The 15,905-nt window shown below is 50.0% G+C and overlaps 4 protein-coding genes across 4 annotated transcripts; 2 read left to right on the top strand and 2 right to left on the bottom strand.

The window, feature by feature from the left end:
- The first annotated feature begins 1,613 nt into the window (after positions 1-1,613).
- LOC139831637 (uncharacterized) lies at positions 1,614-4,758 on the top strand. The gene is made up of 4 exons (XM_071820947.1): positions 1,614-3,423; positions 4,058-4,202; positions 4,280-4,619; positions 4,735-4,758. Exons 1-4 carry the CDS (start codon positions 1,614-1,616, stop codon positions 4,756-4,758), a joined length of 2,319 nt encoding a protein of 772 aa, XP_071677048.1.
- LOC127304882 (uncharacterized) lies at positions 4,752-5,911 on the top strand. The gene is made up of 3 exons (XM_051335447.2): positions 4,752-4,999; positions 5,064-5,487; positions 5,575-5,911. Exons 1-3 carry the CDS (start codon positions 4,838-4,840, stop codon positions 5,838-5,840), a joined length of 852 nt encoding a protein of 283 aa, XP_051191407.1. The 5' UTR covers positions 4,752-4,837; the 3' UTR covers positions 5,841-5,911.
- Positions 5,912-7,000: 1,089 nt separating this feature from the next.
- LOC127304881 (uncharacterized) lies at positions 7,001-8,359 on the bottom strand. The gene is made up of 2 exons (XM_051335446.2): positions 7,584-8,359; positions 7,001-7,508 (listed from the first exon to the last, which is right to left on the bottom strand). Exons 1-2 carry the CDS (start codon positions 7,800-7,802, stop codon positions 7,128-7,130), a joined length of 600 nt encoding a protein of 199 aa, XP_051191406.1. The 5' UTR covers positions 7,803-8,359; the 3' UTR covers positions 7,001-7,127.
- Positions 8,360-10,818: 2,459 nt separating this feature from the next.
- LOC127300345 (probable plastid-lipid-associated protein 2, chloroplastic) lies at positions 10,819-13,998 on the bottom strand. The gene is made up of 3 exons (XM_051330444.2): positions 13,506-13,998; positions 12,277-12,475; positions 10,819-11,369 (listed from the first exon to the last, which is right to left on the bottom strand). Exons 1-3 carry the CDS (start codon positions 13,910-13,912, stop codon positions 11,058-11,060), a joined length of 918 nt encoding a protein of 305 aa, XP_051186404.1. The 5' UTR covers positions 13,913-13,998; the 3' UTR covers positions 10,819-11,057.
- Positions 13,999-15,905: the final 1,907 nt, after the last annotated feature.

The raw sequence follows: 15,905 nt of genomic DNA, 5'->3' as shown, positions 1-15,905 counted from the left end.
CGTACGGCACGTTGCCATGTACGCGCATTAGCATCATTTAATGATCAGCAGGGCCTGCATCACCGCACGGTTCGTATTCTGATTTCCAGACCACCCAAGCCCGGGCGCTATTCGTCCGGGTTCGTGAAAGCACGCTTTAGCTAGGTGAGGTTTTGCTTGCAGCTGAGGTGACTGCTATTTTGGGGATGCCTTGTGAATCTGGCAAAGAGATTGGCGATTTTTTTTTAAATAATACACTTTTTAATATTAATTCCAGAAATAATATTCGTTTTTGGCTAATTTCAGAAATAATACACCGTCGGGGTCCGCTAACCCGAAATTACAAAATCGGGGACGGCGAACCCGAAGTGGAGGGAATCTGGTGGGGATGGCCAAAGTCGGGGTCAGCGCGCCCGAAGCGAGGCTGTCGGCCACGCCGGGCCGTTGTCGGTCTGTCTCCTCCGCAGGAGCAGCCGGTGTCGGGGTGCGCCATCCCGAGGCGCAAACTTCGGCGTCCCTGACCCCGAGTCGGGCTGGCCGCGCCCGAAGCGTGGAGTTTTTAATTCGGCCGACGCGCGCTCCTGCTGGGCTGGCCGACGCACCTCTCTTCTTCCTCCTGCTGCTCTCTCAGTTCATCTCAGCTCTCTCTCTCGTTTGCTCTCAGACCAGCAACGTTTTATCTCATTTCTGAGCGATTTATCCAGCCATTTGTTGTAGTTTGACCACCAAATGCGGTAGAATCAGCTGATCTATATATGGGTTAGTTTTTGAGGCGTTTTGGTGGAGGTGGTGTTGGTGGTGGTGGAGGTGGTGGTGGTGGTGGAGCTGGTGGTGGTGGTGGTGGAGCTGGTGGTGGTGGTGCTGCTGCGTGGTGGTGGAGCTGCTGCGGGGTGGAGAAGCTGAGCTGCTGACAGAGGTGTTTGGCACGCTTCAAGGGTAAACCCTAATTCCTGGTATTAGATGGTGTAATCATAATGCATGTTGCGTTCGTTAGCTTCGCACATTAGTTAGTGTAATATGTACCGGTAGATAGTATTTATTTAGGACTGCAGGTGCTAGATTTTTATTTATTTTAGAGTGTAGGTGCTAGATTTTTTTGACGAGTCTGTAATTTGTATAGGTGAGCAGATATGTCAGATAGAGTAAAATTCGTTGTTTACTTCGGTCATGGCACGGTCCGAACAACTCCGATGGGAGCTGATCTGAGCGAGTTTCAGTGTGAGGATTTGCATCTGACAAACCCAAAAACATGGCGAGTTAGTCAGTTGAAGGAGTGGTTGACCGTGAATTTCGGGCTTAATCCCGAAGCATACACTGTTGGTGTGCATGCTTTGTGGAGCAGCTCTAGTACCCAGATTTTCTGGCGGTTGAAGCCGATTGAGCGGACCTCTCAGTGGGTGCACTGGTTGGAAGCGTGCGAGCGCAGGGGAACTCACCCCATCGCCTTAATGCTTCCCGAGGCGAAGGTGGTGAATTTCCAAGAAGGCGAGGGTGCGTTCCATCCAGGCCAGAGCAGTCAAAGTTACGATGTCGGCGGCAGCAGTTTCCAATCCGGGCAGAGTAGCCATGCAGGGTGGTCATGACGATATGTTGAGCTTGAAAGCGTGGACGAAGAAGAAGAACAGATGCAGAACATGATGGACGAGGAAGACGAGGATGGAGTGGACAATGAGGTTGACTCAGATGAATCCGGTGGATCCGATACTTCAGATGATAACGAAGAGGCGGATCCGATCCCCTCTTCTTGGAACCATGATTTGTCGGAGGCAATGATAGTCGATGATCGGCACGATTCTGCCTGGGAGTACAGCATGAACACCATCTCAGTTGGTGCTAGATATGCTGACAAGAGACATCTGCAGGAAGCAATCACTCAGTGGGCAATGAACACGCAAAGGGTATTCAGAACCACCGTTTCAAGTCAGAAATTCTTGACAGTGGTCTGCAGCGATGCTAGATGTCCATCAAGGGTGCATGGGTACTGTCCGAAGTATGACACAACATGGGTGGTGAGCGACTTCGTGCCGCACACATGTGTCCTTAAGAGTATGTTGAAGGATCACCGAAACCTTACATCCACTCTTATTGCTACTTTGTTCTACAAGGAGATTGTAGAGAATACAGCAATGGGGGTTAAAGCCATCCAGAATAGAGTTCACCTTCAATATAAGTATGTAATTGAATATGGCAAGGCATGGAGGGCTAAACAGACGGCACTGGAGAACAGATTCGGGACCTTCTATGATGCTTATGACGGTGTCGTCCGTCTCCTGCACACATTGAAGGACCGGAATCCGGGCACCCATGTGGACATACAAGACTTTGTGATACCAGAGTTCCCTAATGTCAGGGTTCTGCAGAGGGTGTTTTTCGCATTCAGCATATGCATCGAGGCTTTCATGCACTGTCGTCCGGTGATGTGTGTAGATGGAACTTTTCTAACTGGGAGGTACAAGGGACAGATTCTGACAGCAATTGGAGTGGATGGCAACAATCGATGTGTGCCTCTCGCATTTGCATTTGTTGAGAGCGAGAACACTGCTAGCTGGTTATGGTTCTTCAGGCAGTTAAAAAAATCGATAGTGAAAGATCGCGAAAATGTGTGCGTGCTACATGACAGGCATGCAGGTATACTTGCGGCTATCAAGACTCTGGTAGAAGCCGGACCTGATGAAGAGACGCCATGGCAGGATATGCAGAGTAGGTGGTGCATGCGCCACCTGGGGGCCAATTTCTTCTCGCAGTTTAGGAGCAAGGGTCTTATGAATCTGTTCAAGAAGTTGTGCAAGCAGAATCAAGCATGCAAGTACACTTTTCTCCGCGGCAAGCTGGATGAGTTCACTAAGGACCATGTGCGGCACAGGTTAGCCGCCCGAGCTGCATTAGTAGCAGCTCATGCAGCAGCTGTGGCACAGGGTACACAGGTTCCAGTAGGCCCCGAGCCAGATCCTATTGGGCTATGTGACCTGCCTGGATTTGACCCACCCAATACTAGAAGGAGGCCTGGACGACGGATTAAAATTTTTGCAGAGTGGATAGAGCACGAGCCATTAGAAAGGTGGTCTTTGCTGCATGACACACATGGAGCTAGGTATGGTGTGATGACTACCAACCTAGCTGAGTCATACAACTTCGTGCTTAGGGGAAATAGGGCATTGCCGCTGACAGCCCTTGTGGAGGGTATTTTATATGGCACTATGAATTATTTCAAAGAGAGACGGGAGTTGGCTTTGAAGCATATGCTTGAAAATCCAAACACTCCTTACTGTAAGGCCATTATGGAATATATGGATGTCAAGATGGAGAAGGGTATGTCACACACTGTTCTGGCCATCGGTAATCAGGAAAGGAGGTTTGAGGTGCGCTTACCAACCGACAAGTTTGGTTGTGTGAATGCGGTGAGAACACATGAGGTCAGAATTGGAAATGAAGAATGGCCATCGTGTGATTGCACATGCAACAAACCGAGGTTGCTTCACCTTCCATGCTCCCATGTGCTGGCAGCTACCAGGCAACTAGGGCTGGACTCAATCTCTTTCGTCTCTCCATATTACGCGAAAGAGGCTGTATGCACACTGGACCGGCGAGATGGTCGGATACAGAGTTGTGGGAAATTTTACTACGGTGATACCAAATGAAAGACGGTACATCCCTGACCCAAGATCATTGCGGACGAACAGAGGTCGACGGGAGACAAGGCGCATTAGAAATGATATGGATGAAGCAGAAGCGGGTGGTCCAACTAGGCAATGTTTTCTGTGCAACCAATTTGGACACAGGGACCCCCTATGTCCCACTTTCTACCCAGCAGCTGCAGCGGCGGCGGCTAACCGTGGGCGAGGCAACCGAGGAAGGCGTGGGAGGGGAAGAAATAGAGGGAGATAGTAATATTTGTAATACTTATGAAGTATGCATTAATTTGTAATATTTATGAACTATGCTTTAATTTGTAATATTTATGAACTATGTTATAATTTGTAATATTTATGAACTATGCTATAATTTGTAATATTTGTGAACTATGTTATAATTTGTAATATTTATGAACTATGCAGCAATTTGTGATATCTTTATGCAGATATGGCGGCTCGATCGTTGCTCGATCCACTTATTGATCAGAAACATCGTGCATCGCACTTCGAGGCTGACCCGCAGAGCATGGAGCCACTGCAGACCCGTACTTCAAAGAAGAACTGGATGATACACCCTCAGTGGGAAGACAGGTATGTGTTTTAGCTTTAATTTGAAATTTACCTTCGAATTGGACCTTGCTTTACCTTTTTCATCATTTTTTTTGCAGGTTGAAGTGGGCTGGACTACTACCTTTCGCTCGATTAGTGGAGGCCCGAGCGAACGTTTCGCGTCTGAACTACGATGCTGCTCTGATCACCTGCTTAGTGGATCGATGGAGGCCCGAGACTCACACCTTCCACTTTCGCTGGGGTGAGATGGCTCCTACTCTACAGGACGTGTCTATGTTGCTGGGCCTTCCGTTGGCTGGTGAGCCCATCGGCCCATTGGAGGAACCCGTGGGATGGATGCACACCATGGATGCACGTTTCGTTGGTGTTCGCGAGGGCGTTGGGCCTATCTCTTTTGAGGCTCACGGCCCTCGTCAGGCGTGGCTACACGAGTTCCAGGTTCCTCTACCACCACGCGTCCACGCGTGAGTACAATTTAAATTTATCCAAAGTTATGACATCATGTTGGACAATCATAATTTTATCCTAAGACATGTTCGTCTTCATTTTTCAGGTACAACAGAAAAGGAGCGAATAAGACTGCTGCTGGATGGTTGCAACTCCTCGCTCCGTACATCACCGGTTGGGCCAATGCGCCGGCAGTTTCATGGGCCACCATGGAGGCATTTGATCTTCAGGAATTTGAGCACTACTTGCGGGCATACATGCCTAGGACACGACTTCGTCTGAGCCAGGCGTGTGACCCAGTTCAGAGGGATCCCTCGACAATGTGGGACACCTACCCTCGTCACTCCACTTCAGGCACTCGGCATCACGCAGTAAGTCAAATATATTTTTTCTACATTTGGCCAACACATAACTAATTTGAGCTCACAATTCTAGGCCGTGTTGACGGCGGAGCTGCAAGATGACGCCGCCCAGTATGCACGCTCGCTCTCCTCCGGCCCACTTCTTGGACGGTATGAGCACCACGCCTCCTTTGCACAGCGTCTTCAGGACAAACTACGTCGTATCTACGCGACTATCACATGCACGCGATCTTCGGATGTTGCCGAGTACCGAGCAGCACAGCGGCCACCTCGTCCCTCTTTGCAGGTGCATCAGCCGCGGCACGCCCCGCGCCCACGTATGGAGGTACCGCCGAGCCCGAGGCCACCATCTCCTAACCAGGCAGGAGGTTCTGGGTGGCAAAACCAGCAGCAGCAGGAGCCTACTTACGAGTATTGGCAGCGTGCCGGTTTCGGCATGGAGCAGCAATTTCCCATGCCTAACTTCGGGTGGCGTCCCCGTATGGATGAGCCAGAGGGTACGCAATTCATCACTATCCATATTAATTGTGCACCATGTGTGAATTTCCTCATGATCGACTAACGGTTTTTTTATCTAATCAAAGGTGAGGGACATATGTCGACGGGGTCCGGATCACGATCCTTCTGGTCCAGTGCTCACGATCAGGACGAAACACAGCAGAGCTATCAAGACTGGATGTCAAGTCAACAGCAAACTCCACCTCCAGATCCCACGCAGTACAGTCAGCACGAGCAGGGGTACATGCTTCCTCCCCGACATCGCCAGCCACCTGTTCGTATGTACTCGCCGTCACCTTTTCAGGCTCGACCGCCACCGAGGCGAGGTGGAGGGAGGGGCCGTGGTCAGTGAGATGAGTACTATTTGTATGCACCATGTATGAGTACTATTTGTATGCACCATGTATGACTACTATTTGTATGCACCATGTATGAGTACTATTTGTATGCGCCATGTATGACTACTATTTCTATTTAACAAACATTTCATATTGAACTTCAAGCGATAATTAAGATACAACTTACTACTACAACATAACTCTCTGCTAACATATTAAATGGTACAACACCGCTACAACATACTACAAGATCCATGATTACTGATAACTAAAACACTAAGAACGCAGCACACCCTTTCCCTTGCCCTTCGACGATGCAGCTTTCATGGCCTTGGTGGTAGGCTCGAAGTCATCGTCTGAATCGACGACTGGCGGTGCAGCACTCTTGCCCTTTGAGGACTTGGCACTCTTGCCCTTCGACGATGCAGCATTCTTCGCCTTCGTGCTAGGCTCGAAGTCGTCGTCCGAGTCGATGACCGGTGGTGCAGCACTCTTCCCCTTCGAGGACTTGGCACTCTTGCCCTTCGACGATGCAGCTTTCTTCGCCTTGCTGCTACGCTCAAAGATATCATCGTCGTCCTCACTCTCAACCGTCCACAGCCATGGAAAGTTGTAATCTCTTTCCCTATCTCGTTCATTCTTCCAAGTTAGTGACTTCCACTTCTCATTCAACCTGATAAGCTCACACCTTATCTCCCGTGGGCTGCGAGCAGGCATCTTCTTCAATGGCCACCCATAAGAATATTTCTCAAACTCCCTACCCACCTTACGGAGCAAGGCGTCGCTACTGATGAACTCCTCAAATGTGTCTACCTTACTCTCCCTCATCACTTTGCGGGCCTCGTCTAGAAGAGGTTTGGCCATGGATTCGGTGAAAAGATGGGGGGGATTCTTATATGGGGGATCCATCTTGCTGAGAGAATACACTGAAACAGAAGGAAACACTGGGGGGTTTTTATAGGCTACAAGGGACGACTTTCGGCGGGAAAAGGTGAGCGGGAAAAACTGGCGGGAGATTAGGGCGGGAGTAAAAGGCGGAAAAAAAGTGAGCGGGAATAATTGGCGGGAGATTACGGCGGGGGTAAAAGGCGGGAAAAAACCGAGCGGGAAAAATTAGGCGGGAAACAATAATACTAAAACACGAATGAAGATACATTGCAGCTGAAATAAAAATAGGATTTATCAGTACAACGGAATTTAAGATACAACGACACTACAACGGAATTTAAGATACAACGACACTACAACGGAATTTAAGATACAACTGAAATTACGATACATAGCCAATACGACACATCACACTACTTTCCCTGCGTCCACCGTGGCCATTTTCCAGACTTGTCGCCGCGTTCTTCTGCCGCTTGCGCTTCAGCAGCTCTTTCCCTTAGTCTCTTCCTTTCCGCTTCACGAGCCTCCCTGCGAACCTCTTCGTCTGCAAACCTACGTGCAGCCTCATCATCCATCCTCTTCTGATTCACCTCTCGGTTACGAGCTTGTTCCGCCCTTAGTTTCTGTATCTGCCTCTCTCGCTCTGCTTTCTCATTAGCACGAACCTTTTCCCAACGCTCCTCCTCAAAGAACGTTGCCCACGCACGGCGCTGTTTCTCCTCAACCTCCTCGCGCGCCCAATCCGGCTGCTCCGTGTCTATCCAGTGAAACCATTTGCATAGGGGCGGGGGAGACTACAACACAAACAGTAAGATTAAATCAAATTCACAAACAAATTTAAGCCAACATACAATTATGTCGAAACATACCGGCGGCCTGGTGGACGACGAAGCTGAACTACGGGGTGGATCATGCTCATAGCTCGCACACATGAAAAATTTCATGCCGAACCAGTCGGAGAAATCCTCCACCTGCTTAACCTTAGCAACACGGCCGCACCAACAACGCTCCGCAGTCACACCCGGGGGTAAACTTGCAGCCTTCGCCTTCACCGGCCTAAACTCCTGGTCAGAGCACGGCACACTCATGATGGCTAAGAGTGAGCAAACGGGATAAAATAGAGATACAAGAACTTGTGCAATCCAGAGTAGCGATGCCTGCTTTTATAGGCAAAAATTCAACAGTGTGGCGGGAAAATTTAGCGGGAGATAGTGGCGGGAGATGATGGCGGGAAAGAGTGGCGGGAAGAAGTGGCGGGAAGGGTGGCGGCAAAGGCGGGAGGAAAACACGGCGGTGCGAACGCGAAAAGGCGGGAAAATTTCGTGCTGGGCAGAAAATCGGGTTCAATAAACCCGATTTTTTGAACTCGGGTTCAAGTTGCCCGATTATTATATATCGGGTTCATCTTGCCCGATTTTTAGAATTCGGGTTCTAGTACCCCGATTTATGCTTTTTTTATTTTTCTTTTTTCCATCACGGCGCAGAAGGCGCAGAAGAATCTATTTTTCGGGTTCCCCAACCCCGATTTCCTAATTTCGGGTTCCTCAAACCCGATTTTGTAAATTCGGGTTCCCCCACCCGGACGGTGTATTATTTCTGAAATTAGCTCAAAACGGCTATTATTCCTGGAATTAATATTAAAAAGTGTATTATTTAAAAAAAATTCGCAAGAGATTGATCACACCAGCTTAGACCGTGAGAAGCGCACAGTCCACTCACGAGCTTCCAAAGTCCAGAGCGTTGACTACATACCAGGAGAAGAGCAAGGCTGCCTCTGCGCTGCACATGTCCGACACGACAAGAGCAGAGAACAGGCGTAAATACCAATAAGGGCATCTCTAGCGCCACGCGACCGTTTGCGTCTGGCACCACCTCCTCTAGTGGCTGCGACGCAAAGTGACCGGGCCGTCCGCTGTCACGCAAACTCGGCGCATATTTGCGGCAGGTTTGCGTCTTTGCGGACGCTACGCGGACGCGCAAAGTGTCCGCTCGCGTCTCCACCGGGCCCACCTGGCAACGAGCCTGCATCGAGGGCATCGCTTCAGCGGCCATCGCTTACGCGTCTGCGCCGCAGCCTTCGCCATCAATGTCGCGGCTGCCTCTTCTGCATGCGCACTGGTGGGCGGCGGCTAGGCTTCTGCGCCGCCATCAATGGCATCGTTTCCCGCGTGCGGTCGGCCTTAAAACTCCACCGGCACCGTTCCTCCATCGCCCACACCTGCACTCGCACCACCACCGCCGCAGCACCATGGGGAAGAAGAAGAATGACTTCGAGGCGTCCGGCAGCGGCACAAAGGAGGAGCGGCTGGGCAGGGTGGCGCTGCCCGTCACCATCGGGAGGCTGATGCACGCGCACTGGACGCCGTGCAACACCTGGAAGGACGTGCACATGCCTGGCGGCTGGCGGCTCAGCTACCGTCGGGTGCCCGTCCTTCCGGTCCCTGCGCGCGAGCCAGATCGGACCGCGGAGATCCGGCGAAGGAGGCGGTACTTGCCGCCGGACCTCCGCGCCGATCCGGCGTACACCATCGACTCTGAAAGTTGGCGTACCTATCTCTCGACCGAGAGGGATCGGAGGAGGAGGGCGGGCTTCATGGGCGACAGGGATTTTCCCTTTGACCGTCCACCGCCGACTTGTCCTCGAAGACAGCAGGCGCCGACGCATCGTGACCAGGCATCGACGCGTGCGCAGTACAACGAAGACCACGACGACGACTACGACGACGACTACATCAAGGCGCTGGCGTACCATAACGAGGAGGTCAAGGACGACAGCGACGGTCGTCTTCCAGGAATGGCAGCAGGCCATGGCGGAGGGCCGCAAATTTGAGTTCCCCGAGAACATGACGGACGACGAGATGGCAAAGCTCGACGTCCTCGTCTCCGAGAACGACCCACCTGTGCAGCCGCCGCTGCCCCGCTACGCCACCGGCTTCATGCCGCCGGGCCTGTCGGAGGATGAAGCCCTTCGACTGGCTCTACAGGACTCGGCCGCGCCACAACCGCCGCCGCTGGGCTCCTCCTCCACAGCCAGAGCCCTGGGCGCCTCCACCGCCGCCACAGCCGCATCCCTGGGCGCCTCCACCGCCGCCACAACCACATCCCTGGGCGCCTCCACCGCCGCCACAGCCACAGCCCTGGGCGCCTCCACCGCAGCCACAACCACAGCCATGGGTGCCACAGCCAGAGCCCTGAGCGCCTCCACCTCCAGCACCGCCGGCGCGCCCGGCGTACGCTCCCCCGGTTTCCAACTGGCCGTGGACGGTGCCAGAGCTCATCGTGCTGACAGCGACGACGAGCAGTAGCGCACGCGTTTAGGGTTTATTTTCATGTGTTCAACTATGTAAATTATGTTTTCATGTTAAAAGCCAAAAAAATGCGTCGTGCCGCTAGAGCCACTCCCGACGCAAATGGACGCGTGCGGACATTTCCGGACGCTAAAATGCGTCGCGCCGCTGGAGATGCCCTAAGCAATATGGTTTAGTTTCTGGTACTCTCCAATTCAAATTAGTTTTCTACATACGGATGTATTTCTTAACTAGATAGTACCTCGGTCCTTATTTAATCGACGCAAGCCATCCCGTGAAACATATATCCGTAAGCACAACTCTTGTCCGTACGGAGGAAGTACATTTGTATCTAGATAAAATTAAGCCAAATAATATGAATGGGGAGAGAGTACCATTAAACAAGAAATATATGAAACTGACAGGGACGCTTGTGCCCATCATGCATCCAGAAGGTAACCCTAACCTTGCAAGTACCACTTTACATAGCAAGGAGCTTCACCCTATGCACAATCAGATCAACTGTTTAAAGTAACTATACGGTGGGAAAAAAAAGCTTAAGCATTTCCTTATCTTTTTTAACTAGATAGTACCTCGGTCCTTATTTAATCGACGCAAGCCATCCCGTAAAAATAATGTTTTTGACAAGATAAACTTTCTCTTTTTTATATAGACCACATAAAATATTGGTTTTTCGTGAAACTTAACGAACACACGTATATTATGGAGATGTAAATGTAGAATTTTTTATCCAAATTTTTCGACATTTCGAAATATGATTTTTCAGTAGAGGGAGCATACGCACCCGGGAGCCGAATTGAATTTCCGACCTTCAAGGCTTCAAGTATTTTTTTACTCCACAGCCTGTGGAAACTAGTACGAGTACAAGCTTACAACGGAGCACATAAGGTAGTTCGGGAACATCTGAGAATACACATTACATCCAATACAGCGCACGAACAAACTATAAACACACGGACAAACAAATAGAAACACAAACACACCTATCTATTGGATTCAACCCAAATTCTACTTCCAGAAGAGGTGAGAGTTAGCCTATATCAAGAGAGTGCTTCCTTCCTTGAACAGCACAAAGATGCTGCTAGCATCTCCTCTGGAGATTCTGAGCTCGTCATCGAGGTAAGTTGTGAGCAGCCAGGACCCAGCTTTGTCGCTACTGATCGGTATCTTGAGTGGGGGCTGACCTGAGATGGTCTTGGCGACGGAGGATGCTGCATTTTCGATCGAAGTGAATATGCCGCTCAACGGGGTCAAGTCAATGTTCTGACCAAAGAATTCAAACTTCTCTGGTAGTACAATGGAATCGGTCAGCTGTGGAGTGCCGATGATGCCTTCATCAAATTTGATCTGGATAGGATGAGAATAATGTCAGTTATTCACAAGCATTTAATAAAATCCACTTTATTTGTGGTGAAAAGTACTGCAAGGCTGGTACAGGAAAAGGCACATCTCCAAACACTGATAAAATATTAACTTACTAGCTTGTCATTTCAAGTAGACATATGCACATGGTTTATTATCCTGTTTAAATTCATTTATGCTGAACTGAAACTCTTTACATCTCATCATTGTTAAGAGTGTTCTTCATGCAGATTGTTGGGTTCTAGTTGCACTTGATTTCACAGCCTATCAGTAACTAATTAAGAAGCTCCGGGATGATAATACCAACGACTCTAAGTGTTCAACAGCCCTAGTGACACCTGGTGATTTCGTGTTGGATCACTGCAATCTAATCAGTTAACAAGCAAGGGCAAACATGCTTCCCAATCACCAGACACATGTGGTAGCACCATGAGTTGCATGGCTTTAGAAGCCACCTTAAGACTACTATGATTTATTTCGTTTATGCTGTCCATAATTCGGAAACAGTCAGTGAATAATCCACTTCTATGTTTCCTCCCTTATCTTTACCACTGAGATTGCATAATGTTTTGCTACCATGGACATCAGAATTAGTCAACAGAATGTTCGAGTGGCAACTGAAAATACAACAGTGCTGTAGTACCTACAGAAATGCCTCAAAAGCTATCCATTTTTGTAAATAAAAATATTTGTTGTGCTTGAGAGCCTAAATCTTGAAAATGATGGTAATTTTGCCAATGTTATCAATTTTACTAGAATTTCTCCGCAACGTTATTACCGAGGGAAATCATCAAATTTATTAGGATACAATTGTAGGAGAAAGACAAGGTACACATGATAAAATGCTTTTAACTAGCAATAAATGACTACTTAGTTGAAAGGAGAGTCACACCTGTACACGTTTAGGGCTTCTGATTTCAAATTTGGCATTGGTGGAAACTGAACTTGATGCCAAAGGTCCTGAAAACTTGATGCAGTTCTGCACCGCGAAGTTTTCGGAATCAATAGTCTGTGATATTTCATCCACCTTGACAAGAGCTTGTAGCGTTCCAGACCCCAACAGTGGGAACAACTGCGAAAATGACGTGTACCTGCAGTCACCAAATCAATCAATCTCCGAAATCGTACGGTGATGCTATAATTCCATACAGGAAGAGCTTCACTACTACTGACTTCCTCAGCATCTCGTTCGGTTTATTCAAAAACATCCCATTCAGATGCGTACTGATGTAGTTTTAATGATGTTGAGAGCACGTGAAGTTGTAAAGAACCGATTGGCATGCCCTCAACTAAGTGATAGCAACAGCTACCAGAACGTTTTGTTTTATTAGTCTCTTGCAAGAAAAAACCTATAATAGCAAAGTCTGTTCCAGGGATTTTAGGTAACCATGTTTAGCAGTCCAGTCTGATGCCCACACATGAGTCTGTCCACTAGTTCACTCCAACTACTAGAGTGGCAATTAGAAATATGCAGAGTTCTCCTACCGAACAAAAAAAAAACCCGCAAAAACTACATATCAAGTTTTGACATCATTTGAACAGACATAATGTTGAAAAACACATGGCAAACCCATCATGTAAACATGGAATATTTACCAAACGAACTAGACATGTTGGTTTTTTAAATCCTTCCACTTCTAATTTTTTTGTTCTCTTAAAAAAAGTATTTACCAAATAAAATAAGAACATATCATTGATGTCAACTTCCCTGTCTGGCTCGCATAGTTCTAAATTTCCAACATACAACAGATGCTCTTATTTCTTTTTTGTCCCAACACTAGGGATACAGGCATACAACCACACGAGTTGTTATTATTAGAGCATAAACAACTGATCAACCTTAACATACGTTTATCATGTCATCCTTGAAATAAGGTCTGAATATAGCTAATTTTTTCCGAGGAATCAAGGGGATTTTGTAACGTAGCTGCAAATTGTATGGAAGTAAAATTACCCAATTCTCTACTTAACACGTATAAATAGACAGAGTAAAAAAACTTCGGTACATGTGGGTCGGAACCCATCAGATCGAGTCCATTCCACGAGTCGGAATGGAACTAGACACCGCGCACATAAACGAGAAAGAGGATGGGGGATTAGCGGTAGAAGAAGAAGCCTTACGCGAGGATCCACTTGCCGTTGAGGAGGGTGAGCGCCTCGGTGGGCGCGGGCGTGGGGTTGCGCGCCTCGAGCTGCGTGATGAGCTCGACCACCTCCGCCCTGGTCTCGCTGGACGCGCGCAGGCCGCGCTCCGTCCCGTAGAGCGCCGCCTTGAGCTTCTGCTTGAGCGCGGCCACCTCGCTCGCCGCGGGCGCCGCCTCCTCCTCCGCCACCGCCGTCACCCCCTCCCCCGGCTCCTTCCCCCACTCGTCGTCGGCGTCCAGCGCCCGCGCCGCGACGACGCGCAGTGACGGGAAGCGCCGGGTCGCCGCGAAGGCGGCGGAGCGGCCGCGGGGAGCGGACGGGCCCGGGGCCGCGGACGACGGCGCGGAGAGGGAGACGGTGTTGAGGGACGCCACTCCCGCCATGACGGACGAGGTTCGGACGACGGTCTCTCTTCTTTTTTTCCGGTGAGATGAGATGCGCAGCGCTCGGGACTGTGGTGGCCTAATTTTGGACAGTCCGTGTACTTGTAGAGTAGGAGACGTGACGAGGTTCGTGCGGTGAGATGGGGTGGTTGCGTGGTCGCCTGGGAGCGCGCCGGGGGTGCCGACGAGCGGAAGAAACGTGGGCCGGAAAAAATGTGTGCCTCAAATTTGCGAAATCAAAGGAGAGGCATTTGACTGGATGCTTCTAGACTCCTCTCTGGAGCTGTGTGTGACTTGTGAGCGTGCGAGACGTGCACGCTTGGCGTCCTCTTCAGGAATCAGAACTACCTCGTCGACTGGCAGTTCATGTGTCCTGTCATGCTCTTCCCACGTGGCGCAGGACTTTGGCCAAGTGTTGTCATGTATGGTAAGCTCATGACAATCTATCTAAACTATTTTTGTGAAGCAAACTAAACAGACTCTTACACACATGGATATCTCATTTCTACCGGTATGTATGCGAAATAGGGATTTTAAGCTATCAGCTCGGCTTTTTATGCAAAACCAATTAGCAAAAGCCATAAACATGGATAACCAAAGAACTGTAATGCCCGCTTCACCTTGAACCCGAAGTGAGCATATTGGTTGATGTCTCAGAATTAGATGTCTCGTGCTTGAACCTCAAATAAGCATGAAAGAAGTCCAAATAACCTCCCTATCTATTACATTTGGGGCGCTAACCCCCTATGTTTCAACTGGGTTATTTAACCCCCACAAGTATCCAAAACCAGGCAAATTACCCCCTAAGCCTTTATGGGCTGTTTTGGTAGCGGTTTTGGCCACGGTGGTTAGTGGTTTCGGCCACATAGGCCACGCCTCAGTCCTCACCCTAAAACGCCTCTTGCGCGCAGACAAAGGACCCGCCCGCCGCCGCCGACGAGCAACACCATGGGCGCCTTCCTCCCCATCCTCGTGCTCGCCGTCGCGGCCAATGGCCTGCTGGTGATGCGGTTGCATGGCCTGAACCAGGGACAGCCTCTACCTGCTCACCCTGCCGACGGCGCGCTCGTGGATTGAACCCAGTGACGCCACGCCCTGCCGCTGGATGGGCATCTCGCTCGTGAACAAACTGGTCAGCAACGAGGTCCCGGACGTCCCGGCCTCCCTCGCCGGCGTCGCCATGCTCCAGGAGCTCATCTCCCCTACAACCTGTTCACGTCGGGCCCGTGCCGACCGAGCTCTACCGTCTCGCGGTTGTAGGGTTTCTTGTCAGCGGCGGACATGCGCGTCGCCGCTGTAGTCTGAAGAGAATGTTGTCTTCTTTCTAAGCCACACCTCGCTCAGCTCGCTGCAAGTCTCGAGCCTCGATTGAACACTGCCACAGCTTCTCTGAGCGGTCGCTGCTCGTGGCGCTGTTCAGCGGGCTGAAGCACGTAGCAACTGCTGCCGTCGCTCTGAGCCTCGATTGAGCATCATCGCAGCTGATCTGAGCAGTCGCTGCTCGAAGGAGATCTCCAGCAGCAGCACATCGACGGCAAGGTAAGGCTGCATCGGGGATCTTCCTCCCTCTTTGTAAGGGAGTTTTCGCCTACTCTGTATGTAGCATGTAGTGCAGATTGCAGTAGAATGGCATGTCATGCAATCGTATGACGTGGTAGCATAAGCATATTGATTACTGATATTGATTAGTGATGCCTGCAGATGCAAAAACAATCGGCAGGATTTGTATACAGACCAGGCCGTGATTCGAGGGAAAAGTGTAGCTTCTTTGGGGGAAATCGAACGAATCTGCACTGATGCAAGAACCACCAACCACTTTTGAATCTTCAATTAGATAGGCCGATCATAGGATTGGACCTCGTCGTCGAGAGAGGAGCATAGCGGGATGAGCGGTGCGGGGGGGGGGGGGGGGGGGGCGGGGGGCGGACCGGAAGTAGACTGGACCGCCCTCGAATCTTCAATTTGTGCCGCCGCTCATCGGATTTGATATCGA

The sequence above is a fragment of the Lolium perenne genome, chromosome 5 (assembly GCF_019359855.2).
Source record: "Lolium perenne isolate Kyuss_39 chromosome 5, Kyuss_2.0, whole genome shotgun sequence".
NCBI lineage: Eukaryota > Viridiplantae > Streptophyta > Magnoliopsida > Poales > Poaceae > Lolium > Lolium perenne.
This window is presented reverse-complemented; position numbering and strand designations above follow the sequence as displayed.

Coding starts and splice junctions, on each gene's coding strand:
- LOC139831637 (XM_071820947.1), top strand. CDS start 1,614: ATGATGGACGAGGAAGACGAGGATGGAGTGGACAATGAGGTTGACTCA. Junction 4,203..4,279: donor CACCCTCAGTGGGAAGACAG/GTATGTGTTTTA, acceptor TTTTTTTTGCAG/GTTGAAGTGGGCTGGACTAC. Junction 4,620..4,734: donor CGTGGCTACACGAGTTCCAG/GTTCCTCTACCA, acceptor TTCATTTTTCAG/GTACAACAGAAAAGGAGCGA.
- LOC127304882 (XM_051335447.2), top strand. CDS start 4,838: ATGGAGGCATTTGATCTTCAGGAATTTGAGCACTACTTGCGGGCATAC. Junction 5,000..5,063: donor CAGGCACTCGGCATCACGCA/GTAAGTCAAATA, acceptor TCACAATTCTAG/GCCGTGTTGACGGCGGAGCT. Junction 5,488..5,574: donor CCGTATGGATGAGCCAGAGG/GTACGCAATTCA, acceptor ATCTAATCAAAG/GTGAGGGACATATGTCGACG.
- LOC127304881 (XM_051335446.2), bottom strand. CDS start 7,802: ATGAGTGTGCCGTGCTCTGACCAGGAGTTTAGGCCGGTGAAGGCGAAG. Junction 7,509..7,583: donor CGTCGTCCACCAGGCCGCCG/GTATGTTTCGAC, acceptor TTTGTGTTGTAG/TCTCCCCCGCCCCTATGCAA.
- LOC127300345 (XM_051330444.2), bottom strand. CDS start 13,912: ATGGCGGGAGTGGCGTCCCTCAACACCGTCTCCCTCTCCGCGCCGTCG. Junction 12,476..13,505: donor AACGGCAAGTGGATCCTCGC/GTAAGGCTTCTT, acceptor TGGTGACTGCAG/GTACACGTCATTTTCGCAGT. Junction 11,370..12,276: donor GAAGCCCTAAACGTGTACAG/GTGTGACTCTCC, acceptor CATCCTATCCAG/ATCAAATTTGATGAAGGCAT.